Consider the following 14,358-nt stretch of genomic DNA (forward strand, 5'->3'; position numbering starts at 1 on the left):
GTGCTGCGGGGTGCTTTTTATCAAGGTTTTGCTTCTGCAATCTTACTATTTTCAACCTAGTGACATAAACATATCACTTTCAAAATGGCACAAGTCGAAAAGGCTGGAGATTTGGCTTCTTATTAAGCGTTCAAAGAAATTCAACATGTCCATCCATCCATTTTCTATAGCTGCTTAATCCTTGGTCCACCAGTCCATCACAGGGCCACAGAGAGACAAATGAGACACACAACCATGCATCCTAATACTCACTTTTAGAGTCACCAGTTAACCTGACATGTATGTTTTTGGACGGTCAGACACCGGAGCACCCGGAGAGAACCCACGCATCCACGGGGAGAACATGCAAACTCCACACAGAAAGGCCCCAGACGGGAATCGAATCTGGAACCCTGTTGCTGTGAAGCAACTTTGCTAACCACCCAACATATTCAACCCATATTCTAGCCCATTTAACATATCACGTTATTAAATAAATAAGAGCACTATTCCAAATTCCAAGTTTTACATGCAATAATTTGCTACAGGATCAAGTCATTTTTTCACGTCCTCTGAGCTTTTATGGGAAAAACTGAATGTTTAAAACTTTAAAACTCTTAACAACTCACAAATGTGTTTGTAGTGCTGTGACAAACAGCAGTGACTGTTTTAAGATGGTGTCCTCAGCTGTTGTCACGGTTACGCAACCAAACCCTAAGACTGCTAGACATAAAGATGTAGAGAAGTGATTCTTTTCAGCTCCTACCTTCCACCACGACAGTGATTTACAGAATAACTACAATATGAATAGTGATGGCAAGATATATTCATTTACTGTGTTGAGAAAACCGTAACTCTGTAGTAGGCCTCACTTTTTGTGCTGTCCAGACTCACGCTAATGGCAAATGTGGCGCAAACACCGTAACTCTTTCTGTCACTGGAGGATAAACTATATAAAATAAAATTGAATGCGCTGAGTCTGCAGCAGTTCATGCAGTGTAATTCGACTGAGGTCAGGATCTTCAACTGCTGCTTCTTGCTTTTGATGTTTTTACATTTTATTGTAAACACTGATCTTACTGTATGTTTTTAGCGGGCTGTAGTATTTTTAATTCAATACTGTTTTAATTGTTGTTTAATTGTAAATTAGCCTCGGCCAGAAACCTGTATGCATGGCATTTACTTGATATGATGTTATGGAGCAATGCTTTATGCGTTTTTCCCTGTTCAACAAACATCTAAATGAAAAAATCTATACTAAGCAGCTTGACGAGCAGCTGCTGAACAGCTGCAAAGATTTTTGAGGCCATCAATAGTTGACACCAAAATATAAGGGCAAATAGAGCCTTGATTGAAAAAAAAGTGTCCCTTTAACTACTCACATTTAGAAAAAAAAACAATTGAGCAACAATGTGCCAACTTGTGCATGTGTCTAAATTGACATTCTTCCATGTTTTATCCGTATAAACCTCTCCATGAATTCTTAACTTCCTCGGTACATATTTTTTTGAGCAGTCTAGCAGTTAGTCCATGTACAGATAAACACCCTCTGGAACACTTGTCTTATCTTCATCCCTCCCTGGGCTGCAGATGTTGCTTCTGGACCGAAGCACTTAAAAGTTTTCGAATTCTTTTTTTTTTTTTGTGTATATATATATAGATTCTGGTTCAGAGACTATAATGCTTTTAAAGCAAAATGATAATTGAGGTTATTTAGTTGGGATTTTTATGAATCATTTCTTAAACCCATTCATTTTTGTACTCAAATGTACGCGATAAGAATAATAATAATATGTCTTGTCTGGACCAACTGACACTTCAAAACTCAAATTGTCTGTTTCACCATTTTTTTTTTCTAAAGGTGACACATTGGTAACTTCTTTGTAGTGCAAAGCAATTGTGTCAGTGTCAAATGCCTCGTAAATTAGAATCATAGTTATAATGGGATAGAGGTATAAATATACTGTATATTCAAGGTGACCTCAAAGTGTGCTGTTTTGTCTCACAGCCCAACCTCCTTAATGTCTTTTCCACTCGGAGCGTCCTGCCCAGACCGAGACACACGCCCCAAAGAAACCTGTAATGTTAAGTAAGTTATTTCAGGTTTGTCACAGTTTTGGTCTGGAGTTGGAGTTTAGAGTTTAGAAGCGTAAAAAAAAACGATTAAGTCGTCAAATGAATGCTCTTTTAAGCCCCCCCTCCCATTTTGGATTATTTGCCTGTGTAATTCATCTGTTAATGGCCCTCAAAACATCAAAAAAAATTACAGATTCATAAGAGTGAAGCCCGCATTAGTTCAACAAATGGAAAGAAAAGTGAGCTGTCTCATGTACCAGAGAGACCAAAGTGAGTGGGTGCATATTAGCTGAAAAGGAATGAAGAAGTGATATCTCTCGGTCAAAATTAAGAGTGTGCAATTATGACACAGTTCTAACTGCTGCCAGTAGCACTGAAGTTCTTTGTTCTGAGGCAACTTTATTATTACTCAGGGTTTTAAAAGCACTGATTCACAGTTACGAAAACAGACCTCTGTGATTATCAGGCATTTAGCTCGAGTTTCCATCCTGAGAGTGGAAAAAGAGAGGTTTCAAATGACATTGACATACTCTCCGTGGTTTGATCATGTCTGGAGTTGTGAGAGTGTAGTGGTGGTCTGGCCAGACGTCTGCACCAGCACACGGAGGTGATATTTGAGACCGTGCGGGGAAAGTTGAGCTTCCGGGCTCTGCCCAACATGACTTGAGAGGTGATGTTCTACTAAAAAAAAATATGTTCAGAGAATATAAACCCAGCAGAGTTCTTAGATCCAAGGACTCAGGTCAGCTGGTCCAGTCCAGAGTCCAGACTAAACATGGAGAAGCAGCATTTAGCTGTTATGCTGCCAACAAGTGGAACAAACTTGAAATCTGCAAGATATCTTTTAACTTATCTTGACTGTTGCTTGTTTTTAAATTCATTTAAATGATTTTATTTGTTTCTCTTTATATTCTTTCATGTATTTTGTTTAATGCATCTTCCACTCCCTGCTGCAATGCTTTTATTTTATGTAAAGCACTTTGAATTGTTTGTACATGAAATGTGCTATACCAATAAATTTGATTTGATAAAATGTCCCAGTTGCTGCTGCATGTGAAGACCACATCAACTGGGAGAGAGATAAGATCCGATAGAACTTACTGAGTTGACAACTAGCAAAGTTGGTGAGATATAACAGTGAGGTAATATGAAATCATATATATGACAACTGTAAATATTATGTTCTAAGGCTACCCAATATTGAACAATAGCTGCGAAGACATTTCCCTTCAACAAAAAACAAGCGGTCATGTAAAAGAAAGCACACCCTCTTTCAGTTCTAATGTTGTGTGTATGAATGTATAAATCATCTTGTACCCACCACGTTACATGACAACAGGTGAGTACAAGATGATTTATTTATTTATATGAGGTTGCATTTACATGACGTAAATGCAACCTCATATAAGCAACAACATGTGACGTATTACACTGTGTCAGTATTTAAGAAAAACCAAGCCAAAATGCAGAGGCAGTGTGTGAAAAACTGAGCACGCGCCGTGATTCAGTCGCTTGCAGAACCACCTTTAGCAGCGATTACTTAAAGTCATTGTTTTATTTATGATAAACTCAAATCATTTTGGTAGAATTTTTTTCCCACTCGTCCGTACAACTCTGCTTGATTTCCTTTCCCACTGAAGCGTTTCAATCAGGCTGAGGTCTGAACTTTTAACTGGGCCACTGATTTCCAACTTCAGACAAGCTTTTTGCAGAAAGATGGCCTCACATTTTGACTCTAGAACACTTTGGTATGCAGAGGAATTAACGGTTGACTCAATGACCGCAAGGCTTAACAAACCCCAACAATCTAAATCTCCCAAAGCGATATTTCGAAGCTGGTTATCAACACAGTAAGCCATCCCAGGTTTTCCGACTTTGTGTATGTGCACACTCGTGTAAAACACGGAGTTGGCATCAGATAATGAGTCAGCCACGTGTTTCTAGCTGGCTGAATACCAGCCTTGTAAATGTGTAGTTTAATCTAATCTATATCACTGCGCCAAAATTAAGGCGTGATTTAGATCATGTTTTTTTTTAAACAAAAGCAGTTTTAGAGTAATCCGTCTCCCCTTTAGGCCGTTTTTCCTCCTGCTGACATATCGCTCTCATGAGGAACTTCGACATAGTCATTCCTTGACTTTAAGAGTCAAACAGAGAATTACTGTACACACAGTACTCACATTTTTTGTTTGTTTGTTTGTTTTTTCTTTTTATTAATCTTACATCTCAGAACCTAACCTGTCCATCATAAGTTTCTATGGTAACAAGAAGTGAACCGCTTTGTGGAAAAGCTTTTTGTGGGAAAAAAATAAATAAATCCAGAGCTGAACCAACTAATCCTACTTGGTAGCACAGGTCTCTTGGTAAGGATCAGGGGAATTGTGTCCTGATACGTAAAACATGACATCTGTTGTATGGATATGGTGGTAAAACTAATTTAGGATCAGGTTAACCTGCTAAGTTGCAATGCTTTCCAGATAGATTGCTGAAGCCTTGAATTTAGAGGCCATTTGTACCTTGTCATTACATTAAAGTTATGCCAAAAAAAAAAAAAGATTACCTCAGTAGAATGATGTGAGAATGCCTACACTCATCTTCCTCTTCACTCATATTTATGACATGTATTTGGATTCATATTAATTGGGTGCCTGCTAAATAGACTTAACATCAGTGGTGAGATAGTGCTTCTCTTTGAATGTTGCTACCACACAGAACTGCGAGACTTCATTACCCTCCTACCTTTCACTGAGGAGGGTCCAGTGTATCCACTGCTGAAGCTGATAAGATGTAAAGAATGAGGGACCTTAACAGAGTATTCAGTATTCAGAAGTGAAACAGCTCTTATCACGGCGGCCACTTAGATGCTTCATTCACTCAGCTGAGAATCTTTCAAAGCAAACAAAGGACTATTTAACAATGTCACAACTCATTGCAGTTTAATTATCCCATATACTGTAAGGCGTAACATTTGTCACACACAAGGTAAGACTGTAATGTGCTGCATCGCCTGTAGCTCTGCTGGAAATTGTTTTGAATAGGAAATGATCATTTGTTTATCTATCAGCACTCTGTGACAGTTGCTTACTGACTTTCTCAAAAGAGCAATTTATTTCTAAAAATTGCATAAAAGCATAAACCCAATGAAAAGCACCCCATGTTTGCAAGGTTGCATATAAGCTCATGTTACCCTGGTGGACAAATATACAACTCTAACTGAGGCATATCATGCTTGATGTCTGCTTCGTGTACTGATAGAGAAATGTTTGCTAACAGTCCCGTAATACTACCTTAATCTTTGCGCTTTCAGTTTGATCTGCTGCCCCCTGGTGGCCAGTCAAATCAGTTCATTCAATGTCACATTTGACAATGTGTAAAGCTTTGGCACTACGACTTTTGTTGGAAGGGGTTTGAGTGTTTGTTTGAGTGAGTTCTCATCTTGTATAACACCAACATAAAGATTCCCAGGCACGACATGAGCGCGGGGGGGGGTTAAAGGGATATAAATGAAACCATAAAATACACCAATGAAGTCTTAAAAGACACAAAAGAAGAGTGCTTGCTGAAGGAAACAACACAGATTTCAAAAGATTAAAAAAAGGGTGAGCAGATGTTTTATGAGGTTGGAAACACATTAAACATGTCTCTTAGGCCTCCAGGATACATATGATGAATTTTGATGTGAAAAGCTGAATGTAAACAAAACCCTGTTTGTTTTACAAGCCTCCACATGACACCTTTAATCAAAGCATACTCCTGCATTATTAAGCCAAGGAAATCTCACAAAAAGAATCAGTTCACTCTGATGAAGGCGGGTTCACACTCCTCTGCTTGCATCATCTGGCGTGCTTGTGCCAAAGGGGCCACTGGTGTTGTGGCTTGCATAAGCCTTGCCTGAGTCCTCACATGCTGCCGGAGCCCACTCGAATCAGTGGGTGACGTCCCTCCAGGGAAAGTTCCGCGTCCCTAGGGAGGCGAGAGCATGTCATCGGCGAAAACCGTTCAGAGGGAGCTCTTTAATTGTAGCTTGTGTCATGCTGAAATAATCAGGGAGGCTGTGGTGTCAGGAAAGGTTGCCAGCCATAAATGGTGTTTTGTTACATGAGCCATGTGTTATTTTACAGATCTTCTAACGGGCATAGTCACTAACTGTTTTGTGAGAAAGAGAAGGGAAGTCCACTTCATCTTCTTTGCCTCTCTTGTGTTTGTTTTTGTTTTTTTTGTTTTTTTAGTTGTTCTTTTTAATGAATTAATGCCACCTGATTGGCTGAGTGCTGCTGAGTGAATGAATCACAGGACGTGATGCAAACATCTGTTTGAATGATGCCTTGCTGACATGAGTTATCAACATGAAAAGCAAAAAAAAAAAGTGCCAGACTGTATTTGATCTTATTATGTTCATAGTGACATGAAATCCAGAGGAAAAAAAACAATACACCATTTTCTGGAACCTGTTCCCCTAATAACTATTCGTCATTTTGACTTGTTTATTTTTATCTAACATCCCAGCTCATTTGGAGATCATTCCTAAAGATTTTTTTGTGCAGCTGAAAAGAAAGTCTAATTAAACTTCATGGGCCACAGTCAATAATGAAATGCAAAGTGTTATGGGAATTCTAATTGTACTCCTACTTTAGTTAGTGGGGGTAATTTACCACCCAGCTGACTGTGAGACAGGTGAAATTGAACGTTTGGGCTTTCACAGTGAACTTCAGCTTCAAACTTAGTATTCAACAAGCTCTCTGTGTGGAGTGCTCATGCATATTTGCCCCCCAAAAAATGAAAGGAAACACCAAGTGGAGAACAATCAGCTTCACCATTCACCAAAATTGAAAAGTCTATCTTTGAGAGCTTTGAAGCACTCGAGCAGTCAGACTTTTCCACTGCCCGTTGCCTATCAATAGCGCAGTGAGACCGAATGCAGATTCAACACAACCCACCTCGACTAGAACGCTTAAGTGTGGGCTTAATTAGCGTCAGGAGCAGGTTTGTTGAACAAAAAGCTGAAGAACAAGACATTGATCAAGGGAAAGGTCGGGGAGATAAAGCTGCAAGAGAGTTGGGCAACCTGATTTGTCTTTAATTAAAAGTAAAAGGTTTATCCTTGCAGACGGCAGCTGCTGGTCTCCAAGGGCCGCTCCAGTTACGGACTGAGACCAAATGAAGGAGACTTACAAATCCTCAAGTGAGATACTGAGGAAGGTGCAGAGAGGCAGCGTGCCACTGGCATAGTTTGTACCACAAGCATGTAACTGATGTAAATATAATTGTGTAGTGTGTGTGTGTGTGAGATCATTTTCTTTCTTTAACACATAAGAGTGAATCAACAGGTATAGCACCAGAGAAATCTGTATGGGCTTGGTCAGCAGGAAGAGGCAGCATATGATTTTCCAGTTTACAGAGATGTGTTTGTATGGTTTCTCTGTGTGTGTGTGTGTGTGTGTGTGTGTGTGTGTGTGTGTGTGTGTGTGTGTGTGTGTGTGTGTGTGTCTGTGTGTGCTGGTGAAAGAAAAGAGGGCGTCTCTCTTATAGTCCCTCCCCAGCCCTGCCCCTTCACACAGAGGAGTATCCTGTAGCAGGTCCAAAACTGGAAACTCATTCAGTCCCTTCTGAATGGAGTGTCTTTAACGTGAGAGTGGAGGACTTAACTTTCAGCAAAGAAACCATGAGAGTCCCGCGGTCGGTCCTCGTCGGTGCCTTCCTGACCCTGTTGCTCTGCCTCCCCAGCCCCGGTCATGGAGGTAAGTGCCACTGCAAATCATTCTGCTGGTGTCTTGTTTCCCCACCACCACACTCCTGCTCCCCTTCAGTCAGAGATGCACGAGAGGAGATCAGGTCACTGTCTCTGACTGAGGCTTCCCCGTTGCATAAATCAAAGCATGACAGGCTGGTGAGGTCATGCCTCAAATTTAAAAACTTAAACCGCAGCCAACTTTAATACGAGGTAAAATAGATAGGCAAACAAAAAAAAGAGAGAGAAAAGAAAAGAGTAAGTCCACATCAGATCTTTTCCCTTCATATCTATTATTCACATTCACAGTACACATGTCATTCATTGTGCCTTGTGAAGCCTTCTTTTTCTGGGATGAAAGTCAATACATTGGGGGAAACGATGTGTGACCCTGCTCCAAGGACTGAGACAACATCTGCTGGTTTGATGTAATGCTTTTTTTGCCTGTGCTCGGCTGAATGTATGAGTGTATTTTCCTTGAGAATGTTTGCACTAAAAGCATGTTGCCAAAAGGCAGGAGGTAGTAAAGCCGAAGCCCTCTGAGCTGAGGTTCTTCTGTAGGCAGCAATGAATGGCTCTTTCAAAGGGAAGTGCACGGTGGCAGGCAGAGCTGCTCCTTATCCACCCAGAGAGAAGGGATGAAAGTGAGAGAGAGAGAGAGAGAGAGAGAGAGAGAGAGAGAGAGAGAGCGCGGGTGAGGTAAATGTGTGAGAGGCGGTATGTGCTTGATGGCCAAGACCCGTACAATGGGGCCACAGAATTTGAGTAAAGTGCTATAGATTTACCTTCTAGATATGATGCAGCATCTTAGCCCTGGTGGCAAATGTAGTATCTTTGTCTGTGTGCAATTGAAAGTGTGTCATCAAACAGCTTAAAGTGCAAGTCGTGGGTTAACAAGTAATTTAAAGTGTAGAAACATGCAACAGGAACTAGGTTTGGGGGGGGGGGGGGGTTGTATTCATGCAGTGTAATTGCATTTACAGCTGTTTTACTATCTGTTCAGTGCACCTTAGAAAATATAGCTCTGCAGTGACATAGCGTCAGAGAGAGCAGCCAAGCTAGTACACTAAAGTTTTCACACTGAGAACATCACACATGTAGAAGCAGAAGTACATGGCAGACCTCAGTCCTATTATTTTAAGCATTATGGGCAACAAAGAAACCATGAAGGGACAATGATTCGGAGACATTACGTGCCACTAAGTTAGCAACGTTAGCTTACAATTGCTAACTTTTCTTTTGCAATACTGTTTTACAACTAAAATACAATACAAAAATTGAGGTGATAGTGTATTTCATTATTTGGAAAATTAAACAAGGCTACAAATCAAACTTAAAGCCTAAGGAACACCTGCAAGGCTATTAGCCTTATTAAACACTGTATAACAAGGCATAGCTACGTTTTACAGTGCCAGCTTCAGGTATCGGAATGTGACAGTGAGGGTAAGAGAGAATTGAGAGACAAACTATTGAATTAGAAAACAAGACTTGCAGTGCATAGTTCCCATCTCTGTAGGCTGTAGCACTCCGTCACTCTCGTTCTCTTCATTTTTCTACGCCAGCGTCTGGATAGATTAATGTCGATGGAAACATACAGTAGACGTGGCTGCATGGAGTGAACTGCTCTCTGTTGTCAGTCTCCCAAAGTTCTGCCTGATTCTGCAGCCCATCTGGAGCTCAATAAAATATCTAGTAAAATGATCATCTCACAAAAATGAGCACCACACACGAGCCTGTTTCTTCCTACACAAGCCGCTTCTCTTCACCTCAACAAAGTGCATCCACGCAGGAAAGCTAACTCTTGTGTGTTTTGCGCCTTTAGTTCAGAAATATTCCATTCAAAAATTGTCAAACATTTTCACCAAATGTTATGTTCTGCATATACTTTAAAAATAGGTCGGCCTGCAAATAATATGCTTTAACCAGTTCAGACCCCCCCCCCCAACAACAAATTCTGCTTCCAGATATTAAAACTGTCAGTACAAATTCAACTCCAATTAAGTCCAGGGAAACCTCTCCAGGAGTAGCTCATTGGCAGCTAAATTGAAAAAGTCGCTTTGATCTGAACGGAGGAGAGTTGCTTTGTTTCAGTGGCACGGAATCAAAGCTCAGCCGGGGAGCTGGATTCAGTTCCTCTGCACTCTGATCAGTTCATCACAAGCATGAGAAGAGTTGTCTGCCCTTCTGTTTGCTCATTTATAGATAAGCCTCACTGACTGGCGTGACGGTGACACCTCTGCAGTGCACCGAGTCAACAGTGGCTGTCTGAGTGTGGTCACGTTTGCTGACAGTTTACAGACACAGTCTGAAGAATCCTCATGCACAGTGTCGGCAGCATTGCAGTAAAAGGAGTGCTGACTGATTTAAAAACGATGCGGTAGATGCCATTTTCCTGAGATCAAATGCTCCTCTAATCAAAATGATGGCAGGATGAAAGAAGTAAAAAGTGTACAAGGGAACAGTTCTTCCTCATCTAATTATCTGCTGGCACAGGCTTTGCCGCCTCAGTGTGAACACTACTCACCCACTGACCCCGGAGAGCTAAATGCTAATGCTGACCAGATGTACCGAGTCACTGATTAGATTTAGCCCCCCTCTTTCATGCCCCAAAATGCTCACCACAAGCTGTTGGGGGGAACTCTTCTGCAAATGACCTAAAAGGCTTTCAGAGGGTTTTGCTTCTTCCCAGAGTTTACATCTTCAAATATCACAGGTCATGCATCGCATGATGTCTGGAAGCCTCCTTGCCGTTGATGTTATAGGCACCTTTCTTTGAGGAGTCACTGTGCTGGCGTTCCTTTGTAGCTAAAGACATTTGCCTGCACCTTTTTATTGTCGTGGCACAGCGGCAGAAATGGATGAAAAATAGCACATGGAAAATATTATGCTTTCTTCTGTGAAGTGGCCAGTTTTCTATATGGTCTTGACATATATCTGTGTTTCATCTGCCTACAAACACTTGTTGCAGCATGAACAAATCGAATCAAACACACCATTCTTTATGTGTATGAATTACTGTTCAATAGATATGAGTTGGAGCTCAAAGATCTTCCTGTTAAGTACCTTGGTGATCCAACACCAAAGCATGATAAATCTTCTTTCACCGTTTTAGGTTCTGTTTCTCAGAAAATATGATTTCCCCGATTCAAAAATTATATCTTTTTTCGCAATGAAACGGAGAAGCAGTATGGCTCCGTATGGAGGAGCCTTGTGAGAGCACTTTTTCCACATCAAGGGATGCTCACTTTATCATGGCTGTATCTGAAATTGGACATGACATCTTCCTTTTCCATGTCTCTAAAACACCCCGCAGCTCTGTGCGTCTCCAGCAGCAATTAGAGCTGCCCTTTAACCACCACTTTACCAAAGGTTTGGGAAAATTGGCAGGGCAGATATTTCCAAACTATAAATTGCTCTCGGTGCATACATGTTTTTTTGGTTGGTATGGAGGTTTTTTCCCGTGTTTTTGTCATAGTGCATTGATAGGGACACACAAACTGTAATCCCACTGAGGCCACGTCTGCTGCCACTCCCATCTGCAAAGAGTGAACATTTAATGACCTTCTTCTTGCCCCATTAACAACCCTCCTACAGCATTTTCTTTTGTTGCCTTAGTTAGCTTTTTGAAAATCAATTTAAAGCATCTTTGGCTTTGCTTCAAAGCACCAACAGCTCCCTCTGTAAAATACTACCAACACTTTTTCATGTTGCATATTTATGACATGTGAAAGATACCAGAATACAGTTAAAGAACACTGATTGAATCACATTAAACTGTGAAGGAATATCATTTTTAAGCCCATTCGTGAGTGTTTTAGAAATGCTTTGCTCCTGAATGTTTTTGCATTCTCAATTGCAAAGTTTAAAAAAGAGATTTGCATCCCGAGACTGCATATGGGCCTGCTATTTCCCCTTGGGTGCAGTGTCTCTATGGTAACGAGAAGAAAAAAATAAATATGGAATTTGCCTTGGCTTTGTGAAGTGTCAGCATACAAGGCCTCCATGTGTTCCCTCAGAGTTGGCAGTGAGAATCGTGTGACTACAAGTGTCTGCACAGAAGATTAATAAGTCCAATATTTGCAACGGGAAATTGATGAGATTAGGCTTCTGCTGCTTGTTCTGGTCCCTCAGACTCAGCTCGTGACCCTCCCCTCACCTCTTAGTTTAAACATAGCGTAATGTTAGGATGGAACAGAAATGCAGAGGTTACAGCAAATCCAAACAAGAAAACCAGAGTCTTTAAATGTAAAGCAGGATGCAGGGACTCTTGTCTGCTTGTGCTCTGCGTAAATCCCTCCACATGTCACATAGAACCTTTTCTGTTGCACATTTCAGTTTTGTGAGACTTGTAGGAAGTCGGATGTTACTTGCAGTCACACAAAACTCACGCAAAATGTTTGTGATGTTTCAAAGCACAGCAATACGCACGCAGGAGTTCGAGAGGAGAGGGAGGAAGATGTTTACATTTCCATCCTAACTCCTGTCTTCTTCAAGACTGATGTGTTTATCCGCAGCAGAACATGGGTATTTCCCCTAAAACGTAAGGGCTGCACTAAAGTCAAATTTGTATCAAAGACATTCTGCTCACTGACAAGCTTCTGGCTTCGTGAAAATGAGACCCTTCTGACATCTGTTGGCATGGGATACAAGCAAGATTGACAATGTTTCTTATAATGTAAGTCTCTCACCTCTGCTTGCCTGACATTTCTTCCTAGCACTTTCAGTGAGTAACTTTCAGTGAAGTCATGGTTTATTAACTATTTTGGGGGATTCTGGCTCAAGGCAAACATCGCTGCAAGAATCAAATGTCGGCTGTATAAACAGCATGCCTCGCTCCAATCCTTTCCTCTTTCTATAACTTCATCTCGCTAGTACAGGTAGATCTATATGGCCTTCGTCCACAGAGTGAGCAGCATATCATATCAGCTATGGCAGTCGGCCCAGAGTGGAATTATTAAAGGTTTGAGTCCTGTAACTCCTGTCAAAGTTTTACAGGACTCAAACTCCTGTCAAAGTTTCCGTGAGCAAGACACAGGACCACTACTTCTCTTTCAGGTGAGCTGCTGTGGTCAGATGTCAGCTACAACCAAGTTTGAGTTTGGCAGGCCAAAGTCAAAATGTTAGGTCTGTAAACTGAAAAGGAAATTTTATAACAAACATTTGGGAAATAATTAAAAAAATCTCCCAAAAAAATAACCTTAGAGCAAGGCTAGATTACCAGCTGGGCAACTGCCCCGGGCTTCAGACGCCCAGGAATCCGAAAAGTTTAAGGCAACAGGTAATCTGGCCAGACAGAATGCTAATTTAAAACCTCGATTATTTCTGTTTATACTGGGCTTATATAAAGGGTATTCCTTAATCATTTATGTGCTTAAATCACCACAATCTAATTACCAATTCAAACATTAGGGAAACTGGTTAATTGAGCCTATGGGTTTCTATAAAGCCAGATTTATCAGACACATGCAATAAAGTTATCTGGTCGTCCTTCTCAGGCTTTGCAGATGTGCCAGATGATCACTTCTTCTGTTCTCTTTCTGAATGCATCATGAGTACTTAGAGACTTCAAAAGCAGGGGCACTCAGTTTATTCTCATTGTGATGCAAGAACCCAGAAAAAAAGACATGTCCCCCGCCTCGAGGACTCTATCCTCCCCTGGCAGATGATTTTTTTCCCCACATTGGTCTCTTTGAGGTTGTTGGCTGTCAATGACAAGCCGCTCAGATTATATTTTAGGGCTATGATCTGCTTAGAGCAGGAAGACAGCCCACACACAGACCTAATTTAACTCTGGGTGTGTACACAAAAGAGTTTCTGTACATAAACACAGGCCTAAATTCTGTCCCAAGGTGGAAGGTCAAAGGCCATCTCATGCTGGCCTCCAATGTTGTTGTAACCCCTTTCACGTCAATCAGATAAGCTTTTGGAAGGTTTTTTGTTTTTTTGCTGCAGTTCAGTAACGGACGGTCTACGCCCAGATTCAAGGGCTGTAAGTGGCAATTTGGGATTTCAGATTGTTGTGATTAGCTTGAAGCCGTGCAATTTTAGGCAATTTTAAGGATACAGTCTTACCTACAGCAGCAGCGGCATGGAGCTAAAGCTGCATGACTGAAGGAGGAGAACAGTCAACATTAAGTTCATGGGCAAACAACCCAATCTGATGGATGGACGCCCCAAGATGTTATCGAGAAAATAGTAATTTGGAATAGCCTGGGAGGAGAAAGACTGCAGTGTAACTGAGGACAAAAGTTTATTTATCTACTAATTTTGAAAATGATTCATATGCATCACATCAAATGCTTTGCTGATATATTCTTTTCCAAGGACAAATTCACAATTTTCCTTAACAATAACCAACTGGCCACGAGGGCTCATAAGGAAACATCAGTAACACAATCTGTTACACAAAAATTAGTGTCTGTAAGTCCTTCAGACCATAAAGCCTGACGCATCAGACTGATAAAAGTGGTTAACCTTGTCATCCGGTAGAGGGTGCTCTGATATTAGCTTGACCTAATGGTAACCTCTCCGTAAAATAAGGTAATATTTTTTGCCAGATTGCCACAAAAGTGTAA

The 14,358-nt window shown here is 41.0% G+C and overlaps 1 protein-coding gene across 1 annotated transcript in view; it reads left to right on the forward strand.

Annotated features, from left to right (window-relative positions):
- The first annotated feature begins 7,662 nt into the window (after positions 1-7,662).
- The window catches only part of cspg4 (chondroitin sulfate proteoglycan 4), a 70,740-nt gene continuing 64,044 nt past the window's right edge, over positions 7,663-14,358 (forward strand). The window contains exon 1 of the mRNA XM_075470367.1: positions 7,663-7,793. Within this exon, the coding sequence (XP_075326482.1) occupies positions 7,718-7,793 (76 nt within the window). The 5' untranslated portion in view covers positions 7,663-7,717. The remainder of the gene's footprint in view (positions 7,794-14,358) is intronic.

This window comes from Odontesthes bonariensis, chromosome 7 (genome assembly GCF_027942865.1).
Source record: "Odontesthes bonariensis isolate fOdoBon6 chromosome 7, fOdoBon6.hap1, whole genome shotgun sequence".
In the NCBI taxonomy this organism is placed as follows: domain Eukaryota; kingdom Metazoa; phylum Chordata; class Actinopteri; order Atheriniformes; family Atherinopsidae; genus Odontesthes; species Odontesthes bonariensis.